Source organism: Cyprinodon tularosa, unplaced genomic scaffold (genome assembly GCF_016077235.1).
Source record: "Cyprinodon tularosa strain WSP-4 unplaced genomic scaffold, ASM1607723v1 ctg205, whole genome shotgun sequence".
In the NCBI taxonomy this organism is placed as follows: Eukaryota; Metazoa; Chordata; class Actinopteri; order Cyprinodontiformes; family Cyprinodontidae; genus Cyprinodon; species Cyprinodon tularosa.
In genome coordinates, this window is record NW_024038756.1 from 1,072,503 (window position 1) to 1,089,304 (window position 16,802).

The 16,802-nt window shown below is 35.5% G+C and overlaps 1 protein-coding gene across 8 annotated transcripts; it reads left to right on the forward strand.

Annotated features, from left to right (window-relative positions):
- The first annotated feature begins 502 nt into the window (after window positions 1-502).
- arfip2b (ADP-ribosylation factor interacting protein 2b) lies at window positions 503-16,225 on the forward strand. Of its 8 annotated transcripts, none has more exons than XM_038285018.1 (10): window positions 503-797; window positions 2,798-2,908; window positions 7,655-7,711; window positions 9,349-9,457; window positions 9,960-10,016; window positions 11,753-11,868; window positions 12,350-12,571; window positions 12,671-12,828; window positions 13,386-13,560; window positions 13,671-16,225. In XM_038285018.1, the coding sequence occupies exons 2-10, from the start codon at window positions 2,810-2,812 to the stop codon at window positions 13,824-13,826; spliced, it is 1,149 nt and encodes a 382-aa protein (XP_038140946.1). In that variant the 5' UTR covers window positions 503-797; window positions 2,798-2,809; the 3' UTR covers window positions 13,827-16,225. The 8 variants fall into 8 exon arrangements, with proteins under 8 accessions (XP_038140946.1, XP_038140947.1, XP_038140949.1 ...); XM_038285019.1 differs by having other exon boundaries at window positions 7,655-7,687; XM_038285021.1 differs by lacking the exon at window positions 7,655-7,711.
- Window positions 16,226-16,802: the final 577 nt, after the last annotated feature.

Sequence of the window (16,802 nt, forward strand, 5' to 3'; positions counted from 1 at the left end):
GAGACGAGCTCCAAGCCAACTCTCATGTCAGGGCATGAAGAGAGCACATCCAGCCAGTCACAGTCAGAGAAACAGGACTACACTGGAAATACAGGCCGATTTCCAACATCTATAGCACAGCTGATATTTATTTGAAAGAAACATATCTCTTTCAAAGATGTAACTAATCACGTTGTATTTAAATTTCACAGATTTGTTTTGTTTCTTTTTCCCAATGGCTGATATTTGCTTGCAATTTAACCATTTAACAAGAAGAGACTGGATTTAATAAAAAGACACTGTAGTATTTTTGTATTAAATAAAGTGCCACGAAATTCCTTAGGTCAAAGCTCTCCATCGAGGAGTGCTCTTTGGTGCAAAACTGATAAATAAAATAATAATTTAAAAAAATCTCTATTCATAAGTTTTTTGTTATTACTTTTCTGTCATCCAGGTTTTTCTTGGATTTGGGCAAGCGGTGTAGCTAGTTACACATCCTGTCACCAATAGACGATCTTTGTACTGGAGCGCGTCGTCAGTTCCGTTAAGCTTTTCCCCCTGGCTTCACAGTGAAAGGAGTAGGGATATTTACGCGGAGTCCTTCCATGCCAACGCCGCTCAGAGTTAAACATTACCTCGAAATGTTATTTAGATATCCTTAAGCAGGGGTTTCTCAAGGTCTCTTCCTCTTAGGAGTCAGAATAGACCGACATTAAGCTCAGAGCCTTGCAGGAAGAGAGATGCATTGCAGCTAGCTTGCTATTAGCTTTGGCGTCAGCTTCGCGAGCAGCTGTATCAACGAAGGGACCAAGTACATCGTAAGTCAAACTCTAAAAATTGTATTTCAGTTATTTTCACTGTTTTTTTTTCCTCTTTTATATTTTACATATCTGTGTCTATTTTTGAGAGAATTATTGGTGTGTTTGTTTTGCAGCTTTGCAAATACAGCATGCGAGGTGTTTAACTGAAGATTTGTATTATTCAAACCCAGATGCCCATAAATCTAATGTTATTTCGCGCGTATTTAATGAATAAATTAACATTTTCCACACAGGTTCACATTATATATTTGGGTGGATTTAGGTGCCTTGGTGAGACCTTTGCACCTGTCCTGATGCACCTGCCAGGTCTCAGTATTTCCTGCCACGTCCCAGAAGCTACATCCTAGTATGATGGGACTCCCTGCCATATGTTTTAGAGGATTTTCTCACAAAAAAATTCTTTAACTCGCATGGAAAGCTTTTCTTAATCTTTTTTTTTTTGTTTTTTTTTGGTATAATTGCAAACAAATGTATTGTTAATGTAATGTTTACTACAGTTATTATCTGCTTAGGTTGATTTCTCCTTCTAAATCATTCTGTAATACATTTAACTCCATTTTTACTAACTAACCAACCAACCAGATTTAGATCAGTTATGGGTTTTAACATTTTCTATGTGTTTAATGTATGAAAGGATACTGCTGTGTAGCCTAGATGGTGTGTAAAGTCATCAGACACTGGGCATGGCCAAAAGAGTAAAAAAAAAAAAAAAGGATCAGAGCCTAAACAAGCAGACTGCATAGCTTCACTTCTACACCTTCAGTGCTTTTTAGTGAGTATTAAAACTTACAGACACCTTATTGACCTGCAGCAACTCCATTGGTTAAATGTATTCATCTCAGACACAACATAAACTCAATTCACTTTTGAAATCATAATATTTTTTTGTTTTGTTATGATGCTTTTGCTGAATGTTATAAATAGATAGAGTAGGGAAATGCATTGTCATATCGATAAGCTCTTGTTGTTTATAAACAATAAGTGTGTCTTTAATTAGACACAATTATTGTGTACCTTGTAGCACAATTGTTTCAAATATTTGGTCATATCTACTTGCTTATTTTAAACTATGTATGTTTAATTTTAGATTAACTACAGTGGGTAAAAGAAGTATTCAAACTCGAGGAACATATGAAGTAAATATGTATTTCTAAATGTGAGGTTAATATAAAAGTCCTCTTCTAAATTCAGTTCAATTCTTATAGTAATCCCTAAATATTGACTCGTATAACTAATTTTTAAATGTATTTTCCGCTTTACTTACAGCTGCCTTTAACTATTACTTTATGAATTTTCTGTTGAATGTTAGTAAAATACTTGTATCAATATGTTGCATAACTACATAGCCATGTTATCCGGTAACAAGTATATACCAGTTTTCCAATTTAAGATTAGACTGGGTTGGATCGAAAACAATTTATTCTAATTCTTGAAAATTGGAATTGAATTGTTTCTTGAATTTTATTTGATACCCAAACAGTGAACTCATTGTGACCTGGTACTGCATTAGTGTCGTTCTTTGACAACAGATCAGACTCACCTATCACCAGTCGGGGCTGATCAAGCAGAAAGGAGCACAGTTCTAGCTTTGTAATCGTAAGGAAACGGTGTAGCTCATCTCAGTTTCAGAGAATTGGCTAATTCTTTAGCAGGTTGTTCTAAGCATCTTCCTGTCTCCTTTTTTTTTTTATCAGGGTTTGTTATTGCTAGTAATAAGAGGGTGATTAGTCTGTAAAATAGAGTGGCCACTTCACCTCAGTAGCTCACCGCCTATTTGTCTATGTGCATATAAAGAAGGGGGGGGGTTAATAGGTGTTGTTTTGTCCTGAGCAGTAGCCTTGCTCTTTCAAATCCTCCTCCGCTGTTGTCTGCAGTGAATGTAATCCCATCCACTTTATTGATTTGTGTGTTTTAACTAAGTTCTGCGGTCCAGGCTGTGGTCAGGCCTTTGCATCATTTACCCTCCCTTTTCTCTCTTTTTTTTTTTTTTCTTGCAGACATAAGTCACTATGACAGACAATGTTATGAGTAAAGCAGCCACAATGGAGATTCCCATTAACAGTAATGGCGGCACAGGGGCTTTAGCAGAGGACGACAGCCTTGAACAGGTGGGTCACGGTTAGCTGACAATGTTCATGTAAGATTTTGTAAAGACTTTGCGGTGCCGACAAAACCAGAATGATTAACCTTTTACCCCAAATACAGCAAACAGAGTAAATAGAAATATCCTCTATTGTTAGATAAAGTACACAAAGAAAACCAGCATTTCAGAATTTAAGTATGCAGTTTGAACAGGACTTAGGTGTTATTTTTATTAATTCAATTAAGTTTACGTATTTAGTGCCAATTCACACATGTCATCTTAAGGCACTTTACAGAGACAATACAGTTAGATTGGATACAAGTTTCAGTTATATTTTATCGCCTAATGTACTTTATTTTATTGGGTAAGAATTAATAGAGCTTATGAAAATGATTTGATGCTTTGCAGTGGTTCTTAGTCGTCTGAGTTCATTATTCTCTGATGTATATGCTGCGCAAATACTGAAAATATGCTGAAAATATGCTTTCATCTCGATAGTCTGTGTTTATATTATGTGACTTGTTTGGAGTTTAGTAGCGGTTTGCTAAGATACTCCACAAACTACAATTTTATGCCCGATCTTCATGTTATTAGAGGGTTTTTGCAGTTTGAGTCCCACCTTTTATATACATTACATTTCCCCATATGCTTCACGTTTACAATTAGAAATTGAGGCAAAAGTTTGATGTATCAAAGTTGACATTATCATGCTTATAGCTTGCAAAAAAGGTTTTACCATCACACAATTGTCTAATATTATGCACTACTACATCACAATGCATTGGAAGTGGAAACACACTTTTTTTTCTTTATTTAAAGAGAACAGTACAGAACTTTTTACAAAGGGGGCTGGACTGATAATGTTGTTGCTTTTCACAGCATCGAGTTCAGAGAAGGACATTTGTCACTGGAGATGCATTCTCTTAAGAAAGAATGAGGGATAGAAAAAAATACATGGTGTATAGAGAGTGCCTCCCACCTCTTTGTATATGAATATCAATATGAATATCAATATAGTAAGACTCAATCTGTTCCGAAGTGGTTCAACATTAAGGGGTGTAGTATCGGTTTAAAGCAGCCCCTCACCTGTTCCACCTGCTCTCATGCCAAGAAAAGTTGAATAAATTCTTTGTTTTCTAACAGACTCCTCTAGGATTTTTCAAAAGGGCTTATGAAAGGGAGGGTGCATATTTTTGCATTTTTTTTTTAGATCAGAAGACTACAGCTTTTTTAGTTCAGAACAAATTAGGACCTCAACAAAAATGAATTCATAAACCCCCAAAGTTTGCTCATACTTCCTCCCATTTTTATTGGACATTTAGCGATTGCATATAGTTGTAGTCTGTAATGAATTCCCTTTCCTTTCAGTGGTTTAGGATTATGGTTTTGGGTGGCTTTCCTAGCCGTCTCATGATTAGCTGAGTGAGCTTGTTTTATTCATACCAGTCACCCAACACTAAATCTCTCTGTGGAAATATATACCGACAAAAAGCTCCTCCTAGAAGCTGCAAGATACTTTACTTTGGATACTTTGTTTTGCTTTTCCTTATTTCTTTACTTTTTTCAAATGGGTTATTTATTTCTAGCATTTTGTTTCCCTGTCCACATAGCAATGCGTTAAGCTAGCTTGGTTATCAACAAGGAGGACATCAGGTATTGGAGACTATCTCCATGGAAACACTTTGCTCTTTCTAGCAACTCTTGATAGCTTGGCTATAGATTAAACTTTCCTCTCTGGTGTGTTGAAGAACATATTAATATTATTCAAAGTATCCTCATCTGTTCTGAAGTCAGACTTGCATCTTATGTAGAATTATATTTTCACAAACCCAAAAGAAGCTTAAATTAGTTTGATCTTTTTAACATGTTATGTTTGACTTCAACTGGCACATTATTTTTAACCCCCCTCCCTCTTGATCAGCCTACTTTCTGATGGCTGCTGCATAAAGAAGTCCATAGAGAAACGATTGTCTATCACATTTAAGGAAACACTCGATCGCCTCCATCTTTGGGCGGATGACAGTTGTTGATTTTCCGGCATTTCAAGCCACACATTGTTAAGCAAACAGACCAAAGATCCTGGAAGGGGTTGTCACATTTTTTTTTTTTTTTTTATTTGCTCAGCAAACTATATGCCTGTACTCAAACCATAAAATATTCCTCCCTCTCGGCCGTATGCAATAGTAAGTCAAATATTCCACAAGTTTGTGTAGTTAGCTCATTCTGATGTGTTTGTGTAAGAGAGGTGTTCAACTGTGCTGAGTGTTGAGCAGCTGTCATAGCAACCGTGCAATTTGAAACTAGCAGGGCTTTTGTCCTTGGGTGACAGCTCTCTAAAATCAGATTGGTAACGGTCGTGCAGCACTTTCTGTGAGGCTGAAGCAGCCCTGTGGGTCTTATACAGAAAGTTGAAAATTGGCAGAACAGAGAGGAGCAATTGGTTTCAGATGGCGTAGATGTGCATGTGTCAGAACAGGGATGGTGACTGTCAGCTTGATGCAGAGCGCTATGGCTGCCAGGAGTTACTTGGCAAAGCAAACAGAGACAGCGAATAGTTACCTTTTAATGGTCAAATCCGCTGCCTGTACAGTGAAGAAAAATACTTGCTTATAGGCGAATCTGTAAAGAGTTCCTGGACTCCATAAAACAGCAGAAATGTTGCTGTTTTTGATTATTTTATTTTTCAAAAATGAACAGATTTTGCTTTCAATTCAATTCACCTCGAAGTCAAACAATTTTAAAGTGTTTGTCAGGTTAGGTTTTCTGTAATACCAGGATCTGCTCTGTTTAAAGTTTCATTTTAGCAGAGGTAAATACGGGATTACAGAATGTAAATGGGAGTTACCCATAAGCATAAAAAACAAATGATTAAAAACACATGGATGACACTGCTTCCAGTTTTAAAAAGCACAAAAATCCACCATTTTGGGAGATGTGTCCAAATATTTTCATCATCCATTTTTTTTAAGCCTTGAACTGTAAATGTAGATTTATTTTTTATGATTCTATGTCTCTAGTTTTCTTTTATTTTTTTCATAAAGTTAAAAATTGAGCAACCTTGATTAAAAAGTTATAGTATTATGAGATTCTGATTTCTCCAATGCCACCTGAAATAACAGAGCTTTCTCTCTCTTCCTTGCTGCATCTTAGATTTCTCTAAATAAAGCAAAAAAGTTCATCCTTATGACAGAGGTATCTATAAATAACACCCAACTCAAAATAAATCAAATGATACCCTGTACAGTCCTTTATAAAACTGATTACAGCTTTTACTTTTCTACTTTGCACTCCTGAAAATAAGCATCTTATTCCAAGATATTCAATGTATTTTAACAAAATTACTTCAAAATAGTATTTGTAAGGGACTCTTTATCCCCTGGTGGCATATTTCAACCTTTTACAATGTTTTGGGGCGATTCATGTCATTTTTTGTTTTCCAGATGGCTACATTATGTTCCTCTTACCGGTAGTTGAATAAGGTTGTCATCACTTCAGTGGTTCTGATATTATTGCTAGTTTAGCAATGGTCTCAGAGGAAATACAGTTTCTCAACAAAAATATACCTTTTAATCTTTTTGCATCCTTCATATGACAACAATGTAATTTAAAAAAAAGCCTTTGAATGTACTGCTATTTGTTAGTCACAACAGGAGGGCAATTTATTCCCATAAAAGATGTTATTTTTTTATTTATTTATTCATAAAACAAAGCAGAATTCACTAATTGTCTCCATTACCTATGCTAAAGAAACATCGGGGTTGAGACCCTATCATTGAAGACCTCTGCTCTAGGGTGAATAAATTTTTGCATTAATATTCTTTAAATATTACCAACATTTATTAATCAGGCTGTTCTATGATGGTTAGCATTCAGACGATTAAACAGCAGCCTTCCTGTTATGTGCTGAAGTCTAACTTTGTTGAATCAGGAGCACCTGATTCTTTCTATGGGAAAAATACAGATTCTTTTCATGAAACTCTTTAGTTTTTGTTTCCTCCAAGTTTTAAACACTCTGCTGACAATGGAAAGCTGCGTGGGTGTTCTTTATTTAATAACCTCATTTGTATAAATGAGTGCTGTCTGTCCATGCAGGGCTTAAAGGGATGTTTTTAATGCTTTTCACCAGTTAGTTGAACAAAATACTGTAATTCTGGTCACTAGGCTGTTTCTAGGTGGGTCTGTTGTCGCAAAACAAGATGAGTTGAACAGCAGCTTAAATGTTCAACCAAATACACGTCCTGCAGATGTAAAAAAAAAAATAGTTTCAGTTTGATTTGTTTATTCTGGAATATTTTACCCTGATATTTCCTACCCAATGGGCATGTTGTGCTGCCCTGTCCTCAGGAGAAAATCAGTTATGATCCACAGTTGCAGCTGTTGCTGTCAATCAAATTAAATGTTATGCTTTTGTTTGTTTTTTTAACCAATGTTTGTCATTTATTATTTTTATGAGTTTTATTTTATTTTCATAAATTTTCACTTAGGAGACTGTGATAAAATAATAAACATAAAATCAAACTGATCATTTAAAATAAAATCCACCCTGAAATGTTATAAAATCAAAAGACGAGCTGCGATATTCTTCATCACAAGTCTTCATCTGGCGTCACTCCTGTCTGTTTATATCACAGCAAATTTAGTTGTTTCTTGCCTCATTGTTTGAAATATGAGTTTTCATTTTTTTTTTTTTTTTGTCTCTTTCTGTTCTTCTTTTTTAAATTGTTATTGTGTTTGTCCACCCCACCCCCCCCGCCCCTCCATCTCTGTGCAGGCTGCAAAGCTGCAGTGGAGCTTAGATGAGAAGGTAGGGAGCTCCAGAGGCACCAGGGTGAGCACGTCATTTGAGCATTTGCATATGTGGTGTTGGTGTTTGTAGTGTTCACTGGATTTATTGGGAGAACCTCACTCGTACTATCAGTTGCTAGCAATCCATGTTCTTCCTTCCTTACTAGTATTAACAAACAGATCTTAACTGTATTTTATTATTAGATTCAAAGTCACTTGATGTGGGTTATTCTGAATCTGGCTCATTTGACCTTGCTTCTGTTTTGTGGAGTTTTGATGTGATCCTTTAATCTCTTGAAGGAAAGCTTTGGAAAACAGAACATAATAACGGAACTAAAAATCATGTTATTCCTTTTTTTTCCCTTTTCTTCTGCCATCTTACCCTTTTCATCTGAGGCTGGAGCTTAATCCTTAAACTGATAATCATATCAGTTGCACTTGTTTCCTCTTAAACACCACTAAACACTCCCTCTTTGAGTTTGACCTCCTGTATTAATCCAACTTGTCATTGTTTAAAGAGAGGAAATGGCTCCCGCCTCCTTGGACCATTTCCTGTAGTTTCCTGTTACCAGAGTACTGTAGTAATACGCCTATGTTGGGTTTTATCTTAAGGGTTTCTGTAGGGTATTTTCGGTCTTAAAATAGATCATCTAAATTGTAAGCCTTAAAAAAATTGGACAAAAGTATTTTCATACTTGATCTTATGTCTTATTTAACTGTATTCTAAGATGGTTAAATGAATGAAATAAAAAAAAGTAGGTCTAGGTATGTTTTCAAACTTGCAGAAGCCATCTTTGATGATCCTACATTTATAAAACTGTCCAGCAGCTGGTAGTCAGTTAATCTGCCTGCATCAACAGATTAAACATTTTTTTTGTTATAGTAATGTGTTTTGTTTTGGGTTTCTTTTAGCTTTTTATCCGTCTTTAAAAGAAATACAAGCATGAGAAATTGAGTTGGATTTAACAAAACAAACAGAAGAGATCCCGGGGCTCATTAGTGATTCTACCTTGGATTTAAAGCATTAATGAAGCCTGTTTTAGGAAAAAGAAAAACGCATTTGTGTTTTTACTTCTGCACATATTACTTTTTTTTTTTTCCCACGTTTATTTATGCTTTTACATGTGGCACAATGTACAGATGGAGCAACAGTTATACAGTTAGTAAAGTACCTTTAGCATACAAACATAATTGGGCTAGAACAAACCCAAATAAACCCACATACAAACACACACTCAATACACAAAAAAAAAGAATAGATAAAGAAATAAGCAAATGATCAAATCAAAGCAAGCACAATGAGATACTGGGGACATATATATATATATATATATATATATATATATATATATATATATATATATATATATATATATATATATATATATATATATATATATATATAAAAAATAATATAAGTTGGTAGAAGTAAAAAGGTCCACAGTATTAAAATTATGTAAATGTTTTCCCTCAGTCCGTACATACTAAAAAAAAAAAAAAAAAGGAGAAAAGAAAAACTTCTCAGGTGCCACTAGTACAGGCTTCTAATGCAAATATCCAACTGTCTGATATTAAGCTGAAGCTGTGATATTATGTCTAAATGTTCATATCTCACCCCAGAAGCTCAAAATGTTTGTCTTTTTGCTTTTTGTCTTTCTGTTCTGGTTATGATCTGTATAGGATCTCCAGCAGGTGATGGTATCAGGTCCCAACCTTAACGAGACCAGCATCGTTTCTGGAGGCTACGGAGGAACAGCAGAGGGAATCATTCCCACCGGCTCAGTCAAAGGTAACCAACCACTTATGGGTTGGATTCTTCAACCAACTGGATTTCTGTGTTTTCTCAGATGTCGTAATGCAGATATGAGATCAAATTTGAGTAGTTAAAAGGTAATACATATATGATCACATCTATAACAGGATTAGGTTTTATAACTTAATTATTAAGCTATTTGTTTGAAAATATTGTTGTCAAAAAAGTACAGTATCAACCCTCTTCCTGGTGTTCACCAGCATTTGCAATCTAGCTAACAGCCTAGAAAGGCAGATAAGAAGAAAAACTTTACATGATCACCAGAGTAGGAATATGAGATATTAGAGGAGAAAGGTCATTGTGACCGTTGTCTGTGTTCTCATTGAGGGGTCAGATAGTTTGTTTTTGGGAGTTTTTAATTATATCAGATCTGTCTCTTTATTCATGACCCATATTTTTCTCTTGGAAAATAACGAAAAATGAATCTGGGATATTTTAAATAAAACATCATTTATTGTTATTCACCTCTCTTTCTCAGGCCCTGCTGTCCACTACAACCCTGACTTTAACAAAAGGATTCCTGTTACAGGATTTGGTGGCCAAGACTTATTATTTATTATTCTTAATTTTCAAGAGCTTCTTTCCAAAATATGAACCAACAAATATGGCATCTGGGGTTGGTAGAAGTTAAGAGCCAATTCCCAGCGTTTTCAATAAAAATTATGACATTTAAGGTGTATTTGATTTTATTTTGGGTGCATATTTCAATTCGCTATTCAATTCTAAACTGGTCATTTTGGAAACATGCTCCCTGTCCTGATGGTGTGACCTGTTTTAGATGGTTGGAAGTTTTTTTGTCACTTCTGTCTCAGTGGAGGGTGGGTCTAATAAAGTCTTACCTAGCTGCTTTCTTTTCTCTCTCATTGGCTTCTTTTCTGTTTCAAATGCAGAGATTTCTGAAAGTGAATTTCACAGGATAATTTGAAGGAAAAAGAAATCTAATGAACAAGTTTCGATCTTTGTGCTTTAAAGGGTGAAGTTTAAATAAACATTCTCAACATGTATATAATTACACTAACTGTTTCTGGGCTAACTGGTGCAGTTAAAAGTTTCAGCATTCTTCCAGTGGTAGTATAACAGAAAGGAATGCGTTTGCTAAATGGGACCTCCAGGGTTTTTTTGTCTCCTCCCTTTTGACCTTTTAAAAGTTTTGTTCAACTTAGGAACAAGAACTTTAGCACATAGTTTAATGGCTGCTGCAATTAAAATGATCTATTTACTCATATCTGCATTGTTTACTGACTCTTGTGTATTCAGTTTTCACCTTTTCTTGTGCCTGCTTGTCCTTCTCTTTTTTTTTTTATGCCTTCTGCATGTGCAGTTGATTTCATCCTCATACAATGCCATATTACTTTCTTTAAGTGCCTCGCAAAAGTGTTCATGCCTCCTCAACTTTTCCCATTTTCTCATGTAATGACAATATAACGTATGGTTTTTCAGTGAATCCATATATTGATATCAAACTTTTCTCCCATACAAATCTGAATAGTGTGGCTTGGATTTGTATGTCCACACCAGGCTTTTAGCTATAGCTATAAATCCTTTGCAGAACCATGTGCTGGATATTCTTACATATTACACAGCAGCCACTGCCTGCTTTTCTCTGCCTAATGAATGAAGGCCCCCCAGCATGATGGTGCCACCACCGTTCATCACCATGAAGATTGGCTGTCCAGGGCCTTGTGCTGGTTTAATTTTAGGCATACTAGCATTTTAGATGCTAGTTAAGAGGTTTACCCTGTACATTTGTTCTGTTGAAAACTTTTGTAAGGCACTTATCCGTCAGTGAAACTATAATATTAAGCTTTATCACATTTAATTGGTTCCTAATCTTTATGATAATGATTCTTTTAATCTCACATCCTTGACGTCTGCTTGCACATGATGCTGACCTTATCCCAACCTGCCCTTGTGACACTTTTTTAACTGGTTCAGATCTGTATGTGAAGGCCAGGCAGAGCAAATTATCTCATCCGCCACATGGCATCAATCACAAGACCATTAATGCTGGAGAAAAGGGAAAATCAACATGGTTTTGGTTTTATTGATTTAGACAACTAAAACTTGAATATCTTGCAGAATTGTTCTTTGCATTTAAATAGTAATGTCATGACACAGTTTCCTATGCTCCTAATTTACCATTTATGGCCAATTAAGGGTTGGTTGGGTACCTTGTGTCTTTTTTTTTACATGGTGAATGCTTGATGAGTCAGAGATGCGTGCTTCGGCTTGATCTTTTGGTCATGTTCTACATCTACTTGTATGTTTTAGGTCCCAACATGAATCACAGCACGAGCAGCTCTTCAATGACGGCAGAAGAGGAAACACGCGGTGTGGCTGTGGAAAAATATGAAGCAGTGAAAAAATGGGGTTTAAACACTTACAAGGTATCTTATAGGAACTGTGATTTTGTGCTGATGGTGTACTTTATCAGGCCTGCTCTGTTTTTTTTTTTCATTTTATTTTGATTTCTATTTTTTAGCTGTTTCTCAAACAGACTGCCCCCATCTGCCATTATAAGCACAGCAAAAAGTAGAAATCTTAATAAGTCAGTTTTATTTTCTTAAAATAAATGCATTTTTTTTGTGAGATGAGGACTTAAGTTAAACACTTTGCCAATGGAACAAGACAATTTACATTTAAAATAAGAAAAAAGCTATTGCATTGTCTTATTTCAAGTGCATGTTATCTAATTATCTTTTTTTTTAAAGTAAAAAGTACTCCATTGGCAAATCATTTTATTTACCTACTCAAATTAAGGGAAAATGCACTTAATTTAAGACGTTTTTACTTATTACTAGATCGATTTTGCAGAAAGGAACAGAGTTTTTTCTTGACGTGTCTCTTTGTGGCTTCTTTTTGTTTTAGTGTACAAAGCAAATGATTTCTGAGCGTTTTGGTCGAGGCTCTCGAACTGTGGATCTGGAGCTGGAGGCGCAGATAGACGTGCTGAGGGACACGAAAAGGAAATATGAAAATGTGCTGCGACTGGCTAAAGCACTGACCAATCATTTTTACAACATGGTGCAGACGCAGCACGCGCTGGGGGACACTTTCGCCGACCTCAGTCAGAAATCTCCAGAGCTACGGGTGAGACCTCAAAAATGTCGGTCCCAAGTGTTGAGTGAATGTTTTTACGTTAAAATGGTGACATTTCGATAAAAAATGAGAAACTGTCCTGTTTTACAGGATGAGTTTGGCTACAATGCAGAGACCCAGAAGCTGCTGTGCAAGAATGGGGAGACTTTACTTGGTGCCATTAACTTCTTTGTGTCCAGCATTAACACGTTAGTCAACAAGACAATGGAGGACACTCTGATGACGATCAGGATGTATGAAAATGCCAGGTAAGGTCTTAAAACTAAATGTTTTTGATGGATCTAAAATATAATATGAGGTTATTTTTGAATGGTTTTTAGTTAAAAATGGTTTCTTTCACAATTTCAAATTGGTTCTTATATCTATTGTGTGTTTTTCTTTGATTCTTTTTATACGTAATAAACCTTAACAATACAGTCCCTCTGATGCTGTTTAATGGTTGTATTTAAACCCAAAACAAACACTAGTTAAACTGCTGCTAAAATATGCTGCCTTGCTGACATTAGAGACTATTTTTATATAATTTTGTACTGCTATTTATAACAATGTATGTGTTTTTGTTTTTCTTAAAAAGTTGATAGACATAATATGATGAACAACTACTAACCATAGATAAATATGTACATTTTACCTTTCAGTATCATTTTAAGTTTTAGAAATTGCAGTATTAATTTTAAAACTAAAGATGAGCACAATGACGGCTATATGCTGCCACCTAGTGGAAAGACATTTAACATGCTACTTTCCAAGTACAGAAACTGTTATTGTTTGTCAGTATTTTCAGTTTCCTTCTGTTTGCACACAGACTGGAGTTTGATGCATACCGGTCAGACCTTGAGGAGCTGAGTTTGGGTCCGAGGGATGCAGTGACCATGGCACGTATAGAGGCAGCCCAAGAGCAGTTCGAGGTTCATAAAGAAAAGTATGAACGCCTTCGTTCAGATGTTACCATTAAGCTCAAGTTTCTGGAGGAAAACAAGGTTAGTTTGTGATGCAGGTTGAAAAGATTTATATTTTCTGCTAACTGGATAAGTCTACACTTTGTTTGGTGCTTTCTGCAAACCAAATTTGTTTTTTTTTTCTCCATCAGGTGAAAGTAATGCATAAGCAGCTTCTTCTCTTCCATAATGCCATCTCGGCGTACTTTGCTGGCAATCAGCAGCAGCTGGAGGAAACGCTGAAGCAGTTTAGCATAAAGCTGAAGCCCCCCGGGGCTGACAAACCCTCTTGGTTAGAAGAGCAGTGAGAGGCCCTGCACCCGCTCTCTGAACCACCTCCACCTTTAACCTTTTAAAACCCCCTAACTTGCAGAGGACCACTACTGAAGGAAAGCAAACTCATTAAAGTTAGACGAATGAAGATATGAAGAGGTTTTATTATTTTTTTTATTTTTTTTTGGACGGATGATTTTTTTCATGAACTTAATGCTGCAGAGAGTGACGTGGTCAGTTTCATTAAAAACTGAGGGTGTTTCTGTGCCTCTCTTCCCTTTATCCACTCTAACTTCTTGTGCTCCTCTTCTTGAGAAACTGTTCCCCCCTTCTAACCCACAATACTCAATACAACAACATTTCCTATCTGGGCACCTATTTTACAGTGTGTGCTTGTGTTAGTCGTGTTTATGGTCACCATCGACTCCTAACTACTCCCAGGGCCTGGAGTTAACCCATGGTGTTTGTAACTGAGGCTGCTGTAGAGAAGAAAATGGCTAAAGTGATTCAACACAGCTGTATGACACTACTTTTAACCTTTTAACCCTCATCACTCTCCCGCTGTGCCTCCGTATTTATAAGCAACAGGTAATCCTCAGTAAATTAGAATACCAACCAAAAGCTGATTATTTTAATTCAAAAAGTAAGTTCTTATAGATTGACCACACACGGATACATTCCTAGGAGTTATTTATTTTGATGATTATGTCCAGGTTCTAAAACCCCATAAATGAATGAATAATAAATTAAAAAAAAGTCTAATAATGAACTTTTTTGTTTTGTTTTTGTATTTTTTTTCCACCTTGCATAATATGATTTTAATAAAAACAATGTTGTGTCAGTTTCACAGCTTAATTATCAAATTACCACAAATAAAACTTAGATCCTCTAAATCTGTGTGCTAAAAATGTATATGGGCTGAGTTTGACGTTTTGAATTAAATAACTGATCTTTTCGATGATGTTCCAACTTACTGAGATAAACCTGCATTGCTTTATATAGAATATAATATTCAGGAACACAAACTGTTTCAACACCAACTGAAAACAAGTGTCTTGAGATTACACTTCAGTGTAAATTTCAAATTGTTATTTCATTTAAAGTATTAAAAATTAATTACCATCTTTTTTTTTTTTCTCCACCAAAAACTTTAACTCTTTAACAGGAAAATTGTTCAACTGTGATTCAGATATGCAGCAATTCTTGAAGGAGCACTGCCACAGCTTTAGAAAGCGCTCGTCTCGTGTTTTAGTTACCCAAGGGGAACAGAGTGAGATGCAATTGGATTGGATTGCTGACCTTTTTTGCCTTGTTTACATAGGTATTTTCTTCTTTTCTTTTTTTTTAACTGATGGTTTCTACTGTGGAATATTCCCATGTTTTTATCATTAGATCAAGACAAAGTTTGCCTAGAATCACCTGCTATTGAATACTATTGTATGAGAAACGATAGCTTTTTATGTTTAGATATATTGATACTTTGAATGTCTGTCTTTATGTGGATGTAACAACTGTGTGGTGTGACATCAGCAGTCGCATCCAGTGTCACTAATTTTAGCATTTTAAGTATCATATCTTGCTGTTTAGAAGTCTAGAAGTATAGTTACACTAAAGGCTTTGGAAAAAACAATCACTGATGAGTTACCAGATTGAGCATATGTAATGTGACATTTTAACATATCACTATTTATTTTATTCAAGTGTTGAAATCATTATTTTATATTCTAAAAAATTATTCAATTTGTACATATGGCATTTTTAATGGAAAATTATTCAGATGAAATTACCAAATATATGATTAGACCATTTTAGGAAATGAAGTTTAATTTCCGTGTGAAATTATTTTTAGAAAAATTGAAATAGGCAGCATTCTTTGGTGATGAGGGCCTCATATCCATCAGAAAATGGGTCATCCCTTCTCCTACTTGTTCTATATTTGCATGGCAGGTAGCAATCCAGACCTGTAGATATGTATGCTTTCACTAATGTGTGTCATTTAATACAGACAAGGGATGATATAATTTGCTACGCTAAACTTTCAGAAGCAAAAGCTGGCACACCCAGGGAGAAAAGAAAATGAGTAGAAAGTTTATTACAAAAATAAAAACAGGACTTTTTATATAATGGTTTACTGTCTAGATCTGACTAACATGAAGCAATATTAAAATAATGTGATCCCTTTTTCTCCCAAACTGCTTTGTTTTGGATTCCTTACCAGACATGAAAAAAGGAATGGCAATACGTTTAATTTATATGTTGTTCCATGTCTTTGAAAATGGTTGTGTTGTATGAATTGTAAAAAAAAAAAAAAAAGAATCAGGTATTTTCTGATGATAAATGAAGTTGTCATGGATACTCTGCCTTGATCCCTCACTTGCATTTCAAAAGTCCAACTCTGCCATACATGAGCAAAATTAAATGTTCACATTTCCAACTGGTTGGTCTGTATTCATTTGCTTTTGTCATAATAATCTTATACTTTGGGGTATGTGGAGTAAAGAAACAACCCATATTTGGTCAAATAAGCATCTAGGAAGTAACTCAACATTTTGGTATCTGTTGATTAGATGTTTGATAATCGTACCTTCTACAGTGAGTATGACACAAAGTCACACCTAGATGGCTGTTATACAAAGTGATTGTGAAAAATGAAAAACATGTTGGGTGTTTGGCCTTTTTACCTTCATATATACTGTACCTCTGGGTTACAGTAATGCAGTAGGACTACCAGATTAATCTTCAATTTAACACCAACAGCTGGACGATTGATCACAAGCTTCAGTCTGGACACATCTCAATAAGCCTAAATACCTCAAACTGGTTTTAATTTAAGTCAGGCTTGAAAGAAGGGTTTCAACCCTATACAAAAGCTAGGACCTGTAGTTAAAAACTGCCAGGAAGGCAATATTTAATAAAGTTGTATCAAATCTACCAAGGAATGGTCAAACATTGACATCAAACTAAATTTGTCTGGCTGAGACTGAGGTTTCAAGGCTGCATGGTGGAAACGA

What these genes read in the sequence shown, in the direction of transcription:
- arfip2b (XM_038285018.1), top strand. Translation starts at nt 2,810, where the DNA reads ATGACAGACAATGTTATGAGTAAAGCAGCCACAATGGAGATTCCCATT. An exon ending in GATTCCTGTTACAGGATTTG is followed by an intron (nt 10,017 to 11,752) that starts GTGGCCAAGACT and finishes TGTATGTTTTAG; the next exon opens with GTCCCAACATGAATCACAGC. An exon ending in AGGATGTATGAAAATGCCAG is followed by an intron (nt 12,829 to 13,385) that starts GTAAGGTCTTAA and finishes GTTTGCACACAG; the next exon opens with ACTGGAGTTTGATGCATACC.